The sequence below is a fragment of the Monodelphis domestica genome, chromosome X (genome assembly GCF_027887165.1).
Source record: "Monodelphis domestica isolate mMonDom1 chromosome X, mMonDom1.pri, whole genome shotgun sequence".
Lineage (NCBI taxonomy): Eukaryota > Metazoa > Chordata > Mammalia > Didelphimorphia > Didelphidae > Monodelphis > Monodelphis domestica.
This window is the reverse complement of record NC_077235.1, coordinates 79,855,776-79,873,985: the sequence shown is the minus strand read 5'-3', so window position 1 is coordinate 79,873,985 and position 18,210 is coordinate 79,855,776. Positions and strand designations below refer to the sequence as shown.

General features: G+C 46.4%; 1 protein-coding gene across 3 annotated transcripts in view; it reads right to left on the bottom strand.

Moving 5' to 3' along the window:
* STARD8 (StAR related lipid transfer domain containing 8) overlaps window positions 1–18,210 on the bottom strand; it is a 162,075-nt gene that overhangs the window by 131,683 nt on the left and 12,182 nt on the right. For all 3 annotated transcript variants that reach the window (XM_056809368.1, XM_056809367.1, XM_016426601.2), the window contains exon 2: window positions 2,077–2,189. In XM_056809368.1, coding sequence (XP_056665346.1) covers window positions 2,077–2,112 — 36 coding nt within the window. In that variant the 5' untranslated portion in view covers window positions 2,113–2,189. The remainder of the gene's footprint in view (window positions 1–2,076; window positions 2,190–18,210) is intronic.

Below are 18,210 nucleotides of genomic sequence, written 5' to 3'. Positions count from 1 at the left end.
CTGCCCCTCCTCTCCTCCATCCCTACAGCCCAAAGGGGGGGAGGGTAGGAGGTGGCTTCAGCAGCTGAAGCCCCCCCTTAGGAGGATTATCTCTCTGGATAATCGGAGGGTATCACATCCCAAATATTGAATTTTCCCACCAAGCAGCAGAGACTTTCCTTCCTGCCTTGAATTTGGGAGCACCACTTTGGGTATGGGGGAAGGGGTCCTGGTGGGGTTCGTTGGGAGGAAGGGAAGATGTGGTACCTTGGTGTGTCCCATGGAGGGGGGGCAGATTTCAGGACCGGATCTTGGGTAGTTGTGGGGCTGGGGCGGGGGCGGGGGCAAACTGACAGACAAATCTCCTTCGTGAAAACGGCTCATGATACCGTGGTCCATTTTTAGAGCTCCTCTACTTTCCAAGTATTGGGATTCAGAGACTCAGAAATATAGGCTGTTCAAGGGAGAAGGACGGGCTGGAGGATACATCTCAGAGTCATCCTTTAGCACTGACTTTTCCTCAGTTTACCATCTCCTACACACATACATTTTCACTCCAGTCTCCAGACTCTCCACTCTTCCTTGCTCTGTCTTGCAAAGACTTTATGATATCTCAGTTAAAGGGTGCCATTTTATGTTGATTCTTGTTCTATCATCAAGGAATTGACCAGCATTTATTAACCACTTTTGGTGTGTTCAAACTGCCACCTTCCATTGTTCCCCCTTTCCACCATCTCCCCTCCCAATCTTTAGCTTCCTCCAGAGGAAGTCATAATCGAGTTGATTAAAACACAATTTTATCAGATTTCCATTGGACCTCTGCTCCTTCTGCTCCCCGGCAGGCCCCTCATTCTTCCTCGATGGACTCTCAAGCTTGCATAGTCCATACTTTCCACTTCCTCCCTCCCATTCCTGGGCTCCTCTGAAGGAAGTCACCTACCAGTGCTCGTTACGTTATGTTATTGGATCTCGACAAGACCCTTGCCGCTTCTAATAGTAGTAACTAACACTATTTGGGAGCAGCTGGGTGGCTCAGTAGATGGAGAACCAGGCTCAGAGACTGGAGGTCCTGGGTTCAAATCTGAACTCAGGCACTTCCCAGCTGTGTGATTCTGGGCAAGTCACTTAACCCCCATTGCCTAGCCTTATTATTAGCATAGTAGATGTGCCAGTCATTGTGCTATTCACTGTACAATTATTATCTCATTTGAGCCTCACCATAACCCTGGGAGGGAGGTACCATTTATTATCCCCATTTAACAGCTGAGAAAATAGAGGCAAACAAGAGATGAAGTGACTTGCTCAGAGGCACACAGCTAATAAATACCTGAGAATATATTGGAGCACAGAGCTTTCTTTCTTTAAAAATTTTAAGTTAAATGGTAGTTACCTTCCATTTTAGAATCAATACTGTGTTGGTTCTAAGGCAGAAGAGCAGTAAGGGCCAGACCATGGGGGTCAAGTGACTTGTCCGGGGTCATCCAGCTAGGAAGTGTCTGAGGCCAGATTGGAACCCAGGACCTGCCATCTCTAGGCCTGGCTCTCTAATCACTGAGCCACCCAGCTGCCTCAACTCATGGGTTTCTGATTCTAACCTTGGTACTTTATCCACTGAGCCATCCCACTGTCCATCTAGCAATATTTTTCCTTTTCTTTGACTGGCTCCCTCTCCCACTTTCCACAATGTTTGTTTCAAACCTTCTTTTCTTTTTCTTCAAACTTTTACCTTGTCTTAGAATCAATACTGTGTATTAGTTCTAAGGTAGAAGAGCAGTAAGGGCTAGGCAGTGGGGGTTAAGTGACTTGCCCAGGGTCACTCAGCTGGGAAGTGTCTGAGGTCAGATTTGAACCCAGGATCTCCCATCTCTAGGCCTGACTCTCCATCCACTGAGCTACCCAGCTGCCCCCTTGTTCCAAACCTTCTTGTGTCTCTCCTATCTCCCTAGATCCTTCTCCCCAGGCCTCTCATCAAGGGATCTCAAGTCCAACTTTACGAAGAACACTGGGGACCATCCAGCAGGGCCTCTCCCTTGAGCATCGCCTCCGCTCTGCCCTCCTTTGCAGGAGGCTCCGAGGAAGACGCATCCTTTTCCTTACCAGCACGGCCTCCTCGGCTTGTCCTGCTGATTCCATCGCTGTCCGTCTCCCCAGAGTGATTCTTCAATCCGTCGCCTTGCTCCCGGTCTTCAATGTCTCTTTATCTTCTCATCCTTAAAAAAAGCACCAAAAAAACAGCCTTCACTTGACCTTGTTCTTATTGCCTCGAGCTCTCTCTCATTCTATAGCTCTCCTTCTTCTTGGTGCCAAAATGCTAGAAAAAGCTGCCTGGGCTGCCTCTGCTTCCGCGTCTCCCACTCACTTCTCAACCCCTTGCCGTTTGACTTGTGACCTCCCCGCTCAAGTGAGGCCGGGCCCTCCAAGGTTATCGGTGAGTTCGGGGCTGCTGAAGCCAGCGGCCCTTTCCCAGGCCTCATCCTTTTGAACCTTTCCTTGGCTTTTGGCACCACCAGGGACTCCTTCCTGGGCTCCATCTGCTCTCTGGGCTTGTGGTTCTGCTATCACTGTGTACATTCCTGTCCTGGCTTCTTGGCCGGATAAGCATCTTCTTCCCACCCACTTAGTCTGCTTATCTCCCAGGCTTTGTCTTGGGTTTCCTCCTCATCTCCCTTTCCTCTCCATCTCTTGGGGAGACCTCCCTAGCTCTCCTGGGTTCACTGTTCAGCTCCTGGCACACAATCCACTTCTCCGGCCCCACGACCAAGGGCCGGCTGGGCATCTCCACCTGGCTGTCCCAGGGGCATCTCCCACTCCACATGCCCAGAGCCAAAGACGTTATCTTCCCCCTAGAATCCAGCCATTCTCCAAATGTGCCCACTGCTGGCCACGTCTCCACCATTCTTTGAGACGCCAAGGGGTGCAGCCTTGGAGCTCTCCTCCATGATCATATATGCCAAGGAGCCAAAGCCAGCTGCTTCTCTTGCATCTGTCCCCTTCTTAGCACTGCCCCAGTGCAGGCTTTTACCATCTCTTTGCCTGGACTATTGCAATGACGTGTAAGAGAAGCCCAAACAACCCTCACCTTCTGTCTTAGAGCAGTGCTGAGTATCACTTCCAAGACACAAGAGTGCTCAGGGCTAGGCAATGAGGGTGAAGTGACTTGCCCAGGGTCACCCAGCTGGGAAGTGTCCGAGGTGAATTTTGAATCCAGAACCTCCCCTCTGTAGGCCTGGCTTTCTATCCACTGAGGTGCCCAGCTCTAATTAGTTTCTGGAATGAGAAACTCTTGATTGAGGGCACTCTCTCTAATAAGGCAGCTTGGCCCCTATTCTGCAGCTTCCAGTAGAGTCTTAGAGAGTTGCCTGGGGAGGAGGTACTGTCTAGTCAAAAGATTAGGGTCACATGGCCAGTACGCACCCAAGACAAGCCCCGAAATCTGATTTTCTTTCGAACCTGAGACTTCGCTACACCTGCCGACTTCTCCAAATGGTCACTCCTAGTTTGAATCAGCCTTTGCTACTGCTCTCCTCCAGAACAATCAAGGCCTTCCTATTGCTGTGCTGGTAAAATACAAACTCCTTTATCCTGTATCAAAAGTCCTTCACAGTCTGGCTCCTATCCATCTTTTCAGGCTGATTTCACTTTAGTCCCTTCTCAAACAATCTACATTACAGGTAAACTGGCTAGTTTCCTTTTCCTCCATCTCCCACCTCCCGGCCTTTGTATCAGCAGTACAGAATGCATGGAATGTTCTTCCTCCTCCCTTCTGCCTGGTGGAATCTCTGGCTTCCTTCAAAACAAAGCTCAGGTGCTCCCTCCTATTGGGGGAATCCTTCAGCCTGCCAAGATGTATTGATCCTTGCCTGCGGAAGGTTCTTTCCCTTGCTTAGAGTGTAAGGTTCTTGAGGGCAGCCTGTCAGGTTTGTGAGCTGACCTCGTCACTAAAGTGGAAGTGAGCTTTCCAAGGCTGGCAGTTACGTGGAGCCTGCTACAATGCCTGGAACATTTTGAGGCTCTCAGTAAATGCTTCTTCTATGGATTTGGCCCACTTTCCTAGCTCCAGTTCCTACAGAGCCTGAGACCGATAGCAAGACAAAAGAATCCTTCCCTTTCCGCAGGTGGCAAAAGCTAAGGCTCAAGGGCACAGCTGTGTAGAACAGAAAGAACCCCAGCCTGGGAGTCAGGAGGCCCGAATTCTTATCTGAATTCTGCCAGCAACTCACCTACGATTGAACAGTTTAGAATAAAAATAATAGGGGAAGAGAGAGCTGGGTGGCTCAGTGGATGGAGAGCCGGGCCTGGAGAAAGGAGGTCCTGGGTTCCAATCTGGTCTCAGTCACTTCCTAGTTGGGTGACCCTGGGCAAGTCACTTCACCCCCATTGCCTAGTCCTCACTGCCTTGGAACCAAGACACACTATCACTTCTAAGATAGAGATAGAGATATAATAAAAAAAGAATTAAAAAAAAGACTCTCAGCCACAAGAGCTAACATTTATATAGTACCTTATGGTTTACCCCGTGCTTGACACATATCTCATTTAGGCCCAACAACAATCCTCCCATTTTGTGGAGATGGAAACTGAGCCTGAGAAGTGAAGTGACTTTGTTAGGGTCACACAGCTGGTAAGTTATCTGGGGTGGGATTTGACCTTAGTTCATTCAGAGTCTTATAGGATCACCAAGTCCCAGAGGGGGGAAGAACCTTGAACATTTCCTATCTCAGGAGGTCAGCCTCTGTCTGATTAAGAATATCTCTATAGTCATAAAGCCTTCACTTGAAGGCCTTTGGTGAGGGAAACTCTCCTGATATAGCCCCTTCTAAATCTGGATAGTTCTAATTGTGTTGTTGTGTTGTTGTTCTGGGCAATTAGGTGGTGCAGTTCAGAAAACACTGGACCTGGAGTCGGGAGGACCTGGGTTCGAATCTGACCTCGGATGCTTTCTAGCTGTGTGATCATAGGCAACTCACGTCACCCTCTTAGCCTCAGTTTCCTCATCTGTCAAATGAGCTGGAGGAGGAAATGGCAAACCACTCTAGGGTCTTTGCCAAGAAAACCTCAAAGAAGGTCATGAAGAGTCAGAGACGGCTAAAACAACTGAAGAAAAACATTTATTACATACCTACTATGTGCTAGATACTATATAAAGTTCTAGGGATACAGAGACAAGTTCTTTCCGTCATATATTCTTATATTCTAGTGGAAGGAAACAATATTAATTAATTAGTCCATCAGCCAGCATTTACTAAGTATCTGCTATGTGCCAGGCACTGTGCTTGGTTCTGGGAATGCAAAGACAGAATGAGGCTAGCTAGGTGGCTCAGTGGATTGAGAGCCAGACCTGGAGATGGCAGATCCTGGGTTCATATCTGATGTCAGACACTTTCTAGCTGTATGACCCTGGGCAAGTCATCTAAGCCATTTGCCTAGCCTAGAGTTATTATCACAACAGGAAACAAAGGGTTTAAAAAGAAAAGAAAACCTCAGAAGGAGTCATAAAAAGTCAGACATGACTAAAAACGAATTGTTATGTAGCTTTCCCTTATCGTGAAACAAAATTGGCCTTTCTGTACCTTCCCCTCATTGTTCCTAGTTCTGTCCTTTGGAACCCAAAGAGAATACGCCTAACCCCTCCCCTACATGTTAGTCCTTTTAATACTGAGGACAGTTCTCATGTCCTGTCCTAAGTCTTCTCCAAGCTAAACGCACTTAATTCCTTCCACCAGTCATCATATGGCATGAACTCAAGGTTCTCTACCATCCAAGTTGCCCTGATCTGGATAGTCTCCAGCTCATCAATGTTCTTCCCGAGATGTGACACCCAGAAATGAACATGATACTCCTGTATGTTTAAGTAGAACAAAGGACAGGAGGGCTATATCTCCTCCCTTACTTGGAACATGAGATTTCCCTGACTGTAATCTTCTTTTTCAGATGAACTATTCTTTGGTCATGCTTCCTCAATTTCATATTTGTATAGTTTATTTTTTAACCCAAGACCCAAGTTTTACGTTTATCCCTATTGGGCATCATCTAACGAAATTCGTCTCTGTGTGCTTATCTGTTGAGATCATTTAGGTACCAATGCTGCCATCCAATGTGCTCCTTAACTATGTGTCATCTGTAAATATGATGACCATGCCATGTCAATGCTCAAAATGTTCAACAGCCTGAAACCAAGGATACAACCTTGGAGTATTTTACTAAAGACCTCCCTCCAAGTTGACATGAGCCCAGGGGTATACTGGAGGCAGTTCAAACCAGCTGATAAAAAGCTTGATTTATTGTTTTGTTGATCACCTAGACTTCAGAAAGTTAATAATGCAGATTAAACTTAAATATCTTACATATATATTTTTTCTCAGACAGCTGGTAGCTAAACATTTACCAGCATGCCCCTGTGTTGACCCATCTATCAGATTCTTTCGGTCTGTCCATTCAACAAGTCCAAAATCCACCTAAGTCTACTATCTGTTGCCCAGCCCACATCTCTCCCTTTTTGTTTCCCACAAAAAGCATTGGAGACTTTGTCAAATGCTTTGCTGACATCTGGATAAACTACACCTACAGCATTTCCCAATTAACCATTTTAGAAACTCTGTCAAAAAAGGAAATAGAATAAATCCAACACGACCTGTCTTTGAAGTCGTGTCGCAGCTCTATAGCCAATCTTTTCATTTACTCTGTAACCATCCATGTTCCAGAATTTAATCGAGAATTGAAGTCAAGCTCACTAGCTTAGAGTTTAGAATAACATTTGCTTCTCTCTTGTTTCCACCTTCTCCACAGACTTTCAAAGACTATACATAGCAACTCTGCCATCAAATAGCCTAGGCTGTGGTTTGTTTGGGCCTGATGCCTTGAAATGATCAATGGCAGCTAGCTAGTCTCTTACTATCTCTTCTCTCATCATAAGTTTCAACTCTCATTAGCCATCTTTGTTTTGCTTTCTCTACTCCCAAGAACAGTCTGCCACTTATTCTGAGCAGTGGTCTGATCATTTCTTTGGAGCTCCACTTTCCCCTCAATATAGCTTTAAACACCCACTAAAAGGGGAAACTAGGTAACACAGCGGGTAGAGCACCAGGCCCAGAGTCAGGAGGACCTGGGTTCAAATTTGGTCTCGGACACTTCCTACCTGTGTGTGTAACCCTGGACAAGTCACTTAACCCTAATTGCCTAGCCCTTGCCCTTCTACCTTAGAGTTGTTACTGAGACAAAAAAGTAAGAGTTAATTTTTTTATTCTAAGAATTAATAGTAAGACAGAATGGAAAGATATAAAAAGGAGGGGAGGTGACATCTAGGTGGCTCAGTAGATAGAGAGCCAGGTCTGGAGTCAGGAGGCCGTGGGTTCAAATCTAGTTTCAGACACTTCCTTGCTATGGGACCCTGGACAAGTCACTTAACCCTGATTTCCTAGACCTTACTGATTTTCTGTCTTATAATCAATACTAAGACAGAAGGTAAGGGTTTAAACACACACACACACACACACAAAATAAGTCTTTCATGGTTGTCCCTAGCATTTCCCATCAGCTCATTCGAAGGTTCAGATGTTTAACCCTTCTTTCAGGACTGGTACCACTAAAAGTAGTATGCTACTGTACCACCACAGTATCTAAGTGGTGCAGTGGATAGAGAGTATCCAGCCAGAAGTCAAAAAGATCTAAGTTCAAATCTGACCCCAGATACTTACTGGATGTGTGACCCTAGGCAAGTCACTTAACCCCCCATTGCCTAGCTCTTATCCTGCCTTAAAGTTATTAGTGGGACAAAAAGTAAGGGTTAAAAATTATTAAATTAAAAAAATTTTAAAGTAATGGTTTTTTAAAAAAGATGAAATGATCATTAAGGTATTAAATTTGTTTAGCTCATATGCTTTTGGCAAAGAGAAAGAATCTCAGTAGATGTTTGCATAATTGAAGTCCTCAATCACTACTAATCATTCCTTCTCTTCTAGGTTTGTAATCTATTTATTGAACTCCTTAGCTATCTTTGCCTTCTGACCAGGTGGTCTATAATTAGGAATGTACTGGTAAATGTTTACTAACCTACTCTCTAGGAGTAGGGAGGAAAAATGCACTACACATTTTTAAGTCTCATCTGCATGACATTTTCTCCTCACTTTATTAAGACTGAATACAAACTGAAACATAGTATATTTTGCTTTCTTTCTACTTTTTTTTTGTTTGAGTGCTCTTCCACAAAATGGCTAATATGGAAAAATGTTTGGCATAATTGCACATGTAAAATCTATATTAAATTACTAACCATCTCAAGGACAGGGGAATGGAAAGTAAGAAAGTAAGAGAGAAAGGCCAGGAAGGAGGTAGAGAATTTGGAACTCAAAACTTAAGAAAAAAAGAATGTTTAAAAATTGTTTTTACATGTAATTAGGGAAAGAATAAAATAATTAAACAAAAAAGACTAGAAAATCCACAACAAAAAAATCAAGCCCTGGTTTTTAGTGTTGCTGGTTCCTGAGATGTGAATTTTCTCACTGAGAATGTATCAGTTGGTACCCCAGCAGGTATGAGCTGGCTCCAGCACAGACTTGTCTATATTATACTCCTTTGAAAAGACTGCTTCTATTTTTTCTTTCCAAATCCTTACCCAAATGTCTTCTGCTATGCTTCCATTATCTAATTCCTGGATTTCTTCATCTATCTTCTTCCCATACAATATTATTCTTTTTAAAAAAATAAAACCCTTAACTTCTGTCAGAATCAATAATGTGTTCCAAGGCAGAAGAGTGGTAAGGGCTAGGCAATGGGGGTGAAGTGACTTGCCCAGGGTCACACAGCTAGGAAGTGTCCGAGGCCAGATCAGAACCCAAGTCCTGGCACTCTATTCACTGTGCCCCACACAGACCTCTCTATTTAAGGACAGATGCCTTGGTACCTCTCAACAGGGAACTACTTCAAACTCTGGCCTTAACTGGCTGATCTTTCTCCTGACAGCAACTTCCTTGTAATATAAAAACATCTTCCTCTCAGGAGAGCCTCATATCTGTTCCTTAGGTCTTTCTCTTTCTCTTTCTCCCCTGTGTTCTTTATTTCCTGTCTCCAACCTTCAGGCCCAGGCCAGGATTCCCTTTGGCCCTTTACGGGCCCTTTATCTTCCTGTGTTTTTTTTTTACTTTGGTGCCCATTGTCCATTATTTATTTATTTATTTATTTTATTGGGGGGGGGGGTGGAGGAATTTTATTTAATTAGTTAATTTAGAGTATTTTTCCATGGTTACAAGATTCATGTTCTTTCCCTCCCCTCCTCCTACCCCCTTCTGTAGCTGATGGGCAATTCCACTGGGTTTTACATGTGTCACTGATCAAGACCTATATTATTACTATATTATATTATATTATATATATATTAGTAGTATTTGCACTAGGGTGACCCTTTAGAGGCTACATCCCCAATCATATCCCCATAGACCCATGTGATCAAGCAGTTGTTTTTCTTCTGTGTTTCCACTCCCATAGTTCTTTCTCTGGATGTGGATAGCTTCTTTCTCATAAGTCCCTAAGAATTTCCTGGATCATTGCATTGCTACTAATGGAGAAGTCCATTATATTCAACTGTGCCACAGTGTATCAGTCTCTGTGTACAGTGTTTTCCTGGTTCTGCTCTTCTCACTCTGCATCAATTCCTGGAGGTTGTTCCAGTCTCCATGGAATTCCTCCACTTTATTATTCCATTGAACACAATAGTATTCCATCACCAACAGATGCAATTACTCAGCAATTCCCCAATTTTCCATTCCCCCTCATTTTACAATTTTTTGCTACCACAAAGAGCGCAGCTATGAATATTCTTGTACAAGTCTTTTTCCTTGTGATCTCTTTGGGGTACAAGCCCAGCAGTGCTATGGTTGGATCAAAGGTCAGACAGTCTTTTATCGCCCTTTGGGCATATTTCCAGATTGCCCTCCAGAATGGTTGCATCAATTCACAACTCCACCAGCAGTGCATTAATGTCCGACTTTGCCACATCCCCTCCAGCATTCATTACTTTCCTTTGCTGTCATGTTAGCCAATCTGCTAGGTGTGAGGTGATACCTCAGAGTTGCTTTGATTTGCATCTCTCTGGTTATAAGAGATATAGAACACTTTTTCATGTGCTTATTAATAGTTTTGATTTCTTTAACTGAAAACTGCCTATTCATGTCCCTTGCCCTTTGTCACTTTTTGAAAGGAACCCTTCCTTCTAACCAATAACCTGGAGCCAAAAGAGGCCTTCCTCATTCCCTTTCCAGGAGGGAGGCAGACACTGCTGCAGTCTGGCTAAGGAGCAGCCACTGGGCAATGGCAGAAACACAGACAGTACACACTTTATGCAGGTCAGCACAGGATTCTCCCTACTTGCTGGGAGTGAGACGACCAGCCAGAAGATATGGAGCCAGAAGGGTCCTCTAGAGACCCTCCAGACCCCATGTCCTTAACCCTTTTGTGTTCTGGCAGTCGTGGCTCATGGGAAGCTACAGGGGCTGTTTCTCAGAATCATGAGTTTGAAAGTATGAACAAAAACACGAAATTATATCGAAATACAGTTATCCAAATATTTTAAAGAACAAGTTCCCGGACCCCTAGGCTGAGAACGCCTGCTCTGTCCATGGATAAGGAAACTGAGGCCCAGAGTCTAAGGTCACATGACTAACTAATAAATGGCAGGACCGGGCGATCGCCCAAGTCTTCCTTCTTCCGACTCTGAATCTGCTTCATGAGCTTGCCAAATTCTCTCCAGCAGGGCCCAGCTTGAAGGCGAGGTTCCTGAACCCCTTCATTTGTTCCAGTCCTCATTCCTTTGACATAGTCCTCGAGCTTCTCTCCCTGACTACCCTGATCTTTTTTCCACTCAGCTTTCCCCAGATCTCTGCTCCTCCCCAGGTCCCCGGTCAGTCCTTCCATCATCCTAAGGTGTCAATCCCAGTTGGGTTATTTGGATAAACTCTCTCAGCATTTGGTTCTAGGGTGGAGAAGCTGAGGGTCCCTGGGAATGGCAGCAGCTGGGTGGGGGGACAGGATGGAGGAGCTCAGGGATTCCTGCCCCCTCCCCCTTTAGAGCCTCTCCTGTTACAGCTTGTTATTGTCACTGGAGACATGGAGCCGCAGGCCAGGACCCTGACTCTGGGGTTTCCCAAGCAGCCAGATGTTCTCAGGCCCTGGCTCACCTCTCACTACAGGGGTTGCTGAGACTACCAGGCCCCCTTCCCTGGGATTGGGGGAGGGGGTCTAGGCTTTCCACTCAACTTCCCTCACCCCAAAGCCTCCAGTAGAAATCACTGACATTCTGAAAGCATTTGGGGCTTGTGAGCTCAGGAGAGTCAGTTCATTTACCTCTTGTAGTCCTGTCCAGATGCCAGGACTAATCTAGCCCAGTCCAGCCCTAAAGAAAGGGAGGCACAGAGGGGACAGAAAGTTAATGGCAGAGCCATGTCTCCTTCCCTGTAGCCCTGGGTTCCCCTTGGCCCTTCCTTTCTTCCCCATATCTTTATGGCCAGAAGGACCTTTAGAAATATCCTAGTCCAACTGACTCATTTTACATAGGGGGAAACTGAGATATAGAGAAATGACTTGCCCGAAGTCAAGTGGCCCTGTTCTCTTGGTCCTGCCCTCCACCCAATTCTCCTATTGTCTATTCCTGCCATATGACTCACTTAACGCTGAGTCCCAGCTCTGAACCTTCTCTCCCCCAACTGGTCCTTCTGGAGAATTCCTCAAGAACTACCATCAATGTTGCTCCCATAGGGGCAAGTGAGAAGGTTTATAGAAGGGGCCCCCAAACTACGGCCCACAGGCCACATGCAGCCCCCTGAGGCCATTTATCCGGCCCACACCCTACTTCTGGAAGAGGCACCTCTTTCACTGGTGGTCAGTGAGAGGAGCACCGTATGTGGTGGCGCCACAAAGCACAGTGTTGCTCACATACAGTACTACTTCTGGTGACATAATCCTTTGTGTGGCACCTTAGAGACGCCACTCAAAGGATTATGTGGCTGCCCAATGGAAGACATCAATCAGCATGGTGAGCGGCGATCTGGGGGAGGGGATTCCACACTGTGCATACTGCTGCCCAATTAGGGTTAGGGTTAGGGTTAGGGTTTCATAGTCTGGCCCTCTAATGGTCTGAGGGACCGGGAACTGACCCTCTCTGTAAAAAGTTTGGGGACCCCTGGTTTATGGGGTCTAGAACGTGCTTACAGCCTCTGGGTAAGGTGTAGGAGTGAAGGGGGGGTGACAACCACAGGCCACTTAGCTGCTGACTTTCAAATGGAGAACTGCCTCCTCCCACTCCACTATATACCATGCCATCCCACTGCCTCAAGGCTAAACTCAAGACCATGGCAGACGTAGTAACTCAGCTCTTTGTTTTGTTCTAGATTCAGGTCAAAGTCTGGACCTCAGGCCTCTTAGTTTCTTCTCTTGCCACTTCCCTCCTACCACATGGACCTGGGGATCTCAGTTAATAAGAGCTGGGAGTCTTGGTGTCCCACAAGCTTAAATGCAAGTCATCAACATGACATGACGGCCTAGAGAACTAACAGCCTTCGACTCCAATGCCAGAGTCCGTGTTCAGCATGAGGGTCTCCCCTGATCATGGTGCTAGTCTATGCCCTAATCGGGCCACCTTCAGAATGTCACATCCAATTCTGGGCATCAGATGAGGGCAAGGGTGGGGAGATGGGACACAATAACACAGAAGGATCAGGCTTGTCCTGCTTGGGCCCAGAACACTGAAGTAAGAAAAATGGGGGGAAGCTAAAGAGAGGTAGATTTGGGGTAAACATAGAAAGTTGAATTTGAAAAGATTCCTCATGATGAGAATTATCCCGAAGTGGAATGTCCTATCTTCTAAGGTAGTGAGTTCACTATGCCCAGAGGTCTTCAAGTGGCGTTGGGTTGACTAATGCTAATGTTGTGGCCAAGTTGGGTTTGGACTAGATTTTGAAGCTCTGCCCTGACATTCTGCGATTGGGTCTTTGGGCCCCCATGACCACGTTCATTCTCTCTTCTATCCAGGCCTCTGTCCAAGTCTCCTGGTATGCAGGAACAGTGTCCCTATTGTTCTCCAGCAAGGCTACCCCTTAAAACTGATGGTAGCCAGGACAGCAAGGTGGCTCAGTAGCTATAGTCAGGCCCGGAGACAAGAGGTCCTGGGTTCAAATGTGGTCTCAGATCTTTCCAAGCTGAGTAACACTGGCCAAGTCACTTCACCTCCACTGCCTGGCTCCTACCACTTTTCTACGTTGGAACCAATACACATTGATTCTAGGAAGGAAAGTAAGGCTTTTTAATAATAATAATAATAATAATAATAATAATAATAGCTAACATAGATATAGGTATTATGCTAAGTATATGGGAGGTAGGTACTATTATTATCCCTATTTTACAAATTAAGAAACTGAGGCAGAGGCTATATGACTTACCCAAGGTCACCCAACTAGTGCTAGGAAGTATCTGAGGTCTTCTTGAATCCAGGTCCAGGGTTTTATCTAGCCACCCCTTCCATCCCCCTGGATTCCCCCTTGAACTCTCTCTTGCCTACCACCAGGCAGGCCTTAAGCATTTCTCCATAAAAGAGACTGGGCCAGCCATTGTGCTCAGTTCTGGAGATACAAAGAAAGGCAGGAGACAGCAAGGCAAAAGAAATGGTTCCTGCTCTCAAGGAGTTCGCGGTCATGTGGCAGAGGGCGGAATAGGCAACTAATTCTGTACAAATAAGCTATGGAGAGGATAAACCAGGGGGAGTGTCAGAAGGAAGAAATGGGCAGGATTGGAAAAGGCTTCTTGCTGAAGGTGGCTCTTTAGCTGAGGCTTGAAGGAAGCCGAGAGGTGGAGAGGAGGGCGAGAACATTCCAGGCATGGGCGACAACCAGTGAAAACCCTCCTAGTTGGAGATGGGGGATCCGATGAGAAGCTGGCATTACTAACTAATGGAGTCCATGGTTCGAAGGCTCGGAAAGGGCCACACTATGACGAGCTTTTAAAACCTCAAAAGAGGATCTGGTTTTTGAGCTTAGTGGCAAGCAGGGCCTCTGAGACTTTGTTGAAGTCTCCGTTGAAGTCTTTGGGGTGTGTATGGGGGGGGAGCGGTATGCTCGGACCCGCGCTTTTGGTCACTTTAGTGACTAAATGGAAGAAGGACTGGAGTTAGGGAGACACCAGAGGCAGGCCAACCCCACCCGGGTGATAGGGGTGGGTGCAGTGGCAGAGGAGAGAAGGGGACATAAACCAGAGATGTGGAAAAGGTAGAAAATCAGGATTCGACAACTGATTCGATCTTGGAGGAAGGTGGTGAGAGAGGGGAGGAGCCCATGGGATACTTGGCTTTTGAGGCTGGGTGGCTGGGAGGATGACGGTGCCCTGACAGTAATGAGGAATTCCGCAAGAGGGGAGGGCTTGGGGGGAAAGATAATGAGTTCCGTTTTGGACATGTTGAGTTTTAGAAGTCCGTGGGATATCCAATTCAAGCAGTCTACTAGGCGGTTGGAGATAGGCGACTGGAGGTTAAGGGAAAGGTTATGGCTGGATAAGTAGATTTCAGAGCCATCTCATAGGGATGGTAATTGAAACCATGAGAGCTGAGGACGTTGCCAAGGGAAATAGAATAGAAGGAGAAAAGAAGAAGGCCCAGGACAGAGCCTTGGGGGACAGCTACAATCAGTATTTGTGCCCTAATCCAGCAAAGAAGACAAGAGTGAGTGCTCGAAAAGGAGAGCCAAGAGCGAGTGACGTCACCAAAACTGAAGGAGAAGAGGGTGATCGACAATATGAAAGGCTGCAGAGAGGTCAAGAAGGATGAAGGTTGAGAAAAGGCCATTGGATTTGGCGATTAAGGGGTCACTGGTGACTTTGATGAGAGAAGTTTCCGTTGCATGAGGCAGTCAGAAGCCAGACTGCAGAGAGTGAGAGAGAGGAAGTGGAGGCACCGATTTTAGACAGCCTTCACAAGTTGAGCCATGAAAGGGAGAAGAGACACAAAATGATGACTAGAAAGGATGGGTGGAACCAAGGAAGACTTTTGAGGATGGGAGAGATGTGAGTGCATTTGCAGGTATTAGGGAAGCAGACAGTCTATTAGGTGGAGATTGTGGATGGTGAGAGGGGGTGTTCTCTTAAAGAAGATGGGATAGAATAGGGTCACTTGTGCAGGTAGAGGGATTTGCCTTGGCAAGGAGGTGGGCGACCTCTTCTTGTGAGGAAGAGATGAAGGAGGAAATAGTAGGGGAAGGATTAAGATGAGCTAAAGATGTGGGGGAGAAGGAACTCTCAGCAAATGACCAAAAATGAAGCAAGATCCTCTTCTGAAAGTTCTGAGGAAGGCTGAAAATGTTTGGGAAAGCCACTACAGTAAATGAGGTAGTGAGTTGATCAGGGACGTAGAAAAGGATTGCCTTGCCCCGGTGAGGACCCAGTTGAGATTAAGTACCTTAAACTTATAGTGGACCCAGGCATCATGGTGTCATGATTTATTTCAGCTTCAATCAGCAGTATGTTGGTAGAAGCAAAGGCGGCGGACAGTGGGAGTAATCCAAAACTGGGGTTTAGCAGGTCAGATCTTTGCTAGGATAAAGAGGGCAAGAATATGACAGTGTGGTATTGAATTGGTTCATTGAGGGGTCAGGATGGTGAAGGGAAGAGAATATAATCAGTGTATCGGTGATAGTCTGGGAAAGAACTGAGGGGTGGAGAAATCAGAAGTTGCAGCATGGATAAATGATGGGTTTTGAGGGTGTAAAGCAGAGTGACAACAGATTGAGATCCAATAACGGAATTTCAGATTCCGTGAGGGTGCCACTGGAACATCTGTGGGCGATGGCAAGATGGAGATTATGACCACGTCTTGTATAGTTGAGATGGGGTGGAGGCCGAGGTCAAGGAGTATGGTGGGTGATTGGGAGGTTCAGGTGGTTGAGGGAGAATGAATGACGATGAAGTCCCCTAGTATAAGGGCAGGAGTTGGAGAAAAGAGAGAGACTCTCCTGGAGCTCACTGAGGCTCAGGAAGTGAGTATCCCAGGTGTTGGTAGATCACAGCTACCTGAATCACGATTGGGTGATAAATAGGAGCCGCATGAAACTCCAAGGAGAGTTTACAGAGGGATGGCGGTAGAGGGAGGGCCTGGAAGTGCCACTGAGGAGCAAGGAGTATTCCAACTCCCCCACCTCCATGAGAGAGAAGGGGTGGAAGGGAGGGGGATGAGGTAACTCCCTCGGCAGCTCATCCATATAAGAGTCAATTTTAAGTGCTGTACATCTGGGTACAGCCAACTTCCAATTATCCATGCAGGGATTATCCACATTGCAGATTCTTCACACACATGGCCAGCCAGTCCCAGCTGTGCAGATTCCATATCAGCCAGCCGGCACAGAGGCAGAGGCAGACACAGGGAAATAATTGCAAGGAAGATAGCTGCATGGAAAAGCATCCCGCCATGGGGAATCAGGAGGCTCTCAGCTCCGACCCAGCTGGGGGAATTAGCCATGGATTTGGACTCTCCAAATCAATGTTCTCTTTCATTGGTACAGAAAACTGAGATCCAAGACCAACAAGGCGGGGGCACCGAAGGGAATGCAGAGACAGATACCTCAGCCTGGAGAAGGGGACACTTAAGGGGCACATGATCGCCTTTCTCAAGCCCCCACTACGTCAGGCGCTGTGCTAAGCACGGAGAACGCAAAGACAAGGCAAGCAAACGAAAACCAAATCCTTGCTCTCCAGGAGCTCCCAGTCTAAGGCCAGAACGATGTAGGAGCAGCTATGTGCAAACAATCTATAAACTGGACATGATGGACAGAGGGAAGACACTGAAATGAAGGGAAATCAGGAAAGGCTTCGTGTCGAAGCTGGCTTTCTAGTTGGGACGCAAAGGAGACCAAGGAAGCCAGGAAGTCGAGATAAGAAAGGAGAGCCTTCTAGCCAGAGAGAAGAGAAATGGAGCATCTTGTTCACTGCATCATTAGTGTCACTGGAAAGTTAGGGAAGGTTTCAAAAGCCAAAGGGAGGATTTTACAGTTGAACTTAGAGGAAATAGGGAGCCACCAGAGTTGATTAAACAGGGGGGTGGTAACATCGTCAGAGCTGTTCTTTAGAAGAATCGCTTTGGCAGCTTGGAGTACAGAGAGACTTTGGGCAGGGAAATCAGCTGGAAGACTGACTCCTCTAACAGCCCAGGAATCAAGGGCCAGGGGCATGCTTCAGGGTGGCAGCAGTGTCAGAGGACAGGAGATGTTCTGAGTGGTGTGAAGAAGGTTGGGCGCCAAATTGGAGATGGTGATAGAGATTCAGGAGGATGCCTAGGTTTTGAGCCTGGGTGCCTGGGAGGAGGGTGAGTGTGGTACTCTCAACAGTAATGAGGCGGTTTGGAAGAAGGGGGGGTTTTAAGGGAAAGATAACAAGTTCTGATGTGAACAAGTCAAATTTAAGATATCTATGAGACATTCCACTTGAGATGTCCAATAGGGAGCCGGAAACCGAGATTAGAGGTTAGGACTAGATAAGTTGATCTGAGAGTCATACAACATTGCTAAAGGAATGATAAATGATCATTGAGTCCTTGGGAGATGAGATTACCAAGTAGAATAGGATAGAGGAAGAACAGAAGACCCGGGACAGAGCCTTAGGAGACAGTCACAGTTAGTGTGTGTGACTCGGATGAAAATCCAGCAAAGGAAACCGAATGTCCCGAAAGAAGGAGAACCAGGGGAGAGCAACGTCTTGGAAACTTAAAGAGAAGAGGGTGATTGATAATGTCCAAGGCTGCAGAGAGGTGAAGAAGGATGAGGACTGAGAAGGAGCCATTAGACAGGGCAACTTGGAGATCTTTGGCTACTTTGGAGAGGGTTGTTTGAGCTAGACTGCAGAGAGTTAAGGAAAAAACTAGAGGAAAGAAAGTGGAGGTACCCATTTTAGAGAGCCTTCTCAAGGAGCTTAGCCATGAAAAGGAAGAGAGATACGGAAGGAGAGCTAGCAGGAATGATGCATCCAAGGAAGAGGTTTTGGATGGGGGGAGCATGAATATGTTTGTAGGCAGTAGGGGAACAGCCAGTAAATGGGGAGTAATTGAAGATTAATGAGGGGTAGCTAAATGGCTCAGTGGATAGAGAGCCAGGCCTAGAGATGGGAGGTTCTGATTCACATCTGGCCTCAGTCACTTCCTAACTGTGTGACCTTGGGCAAGTCACTTAAGCCCAATTGCCTAGCCTTTACCGATCTTCTGCCTTGGAACTG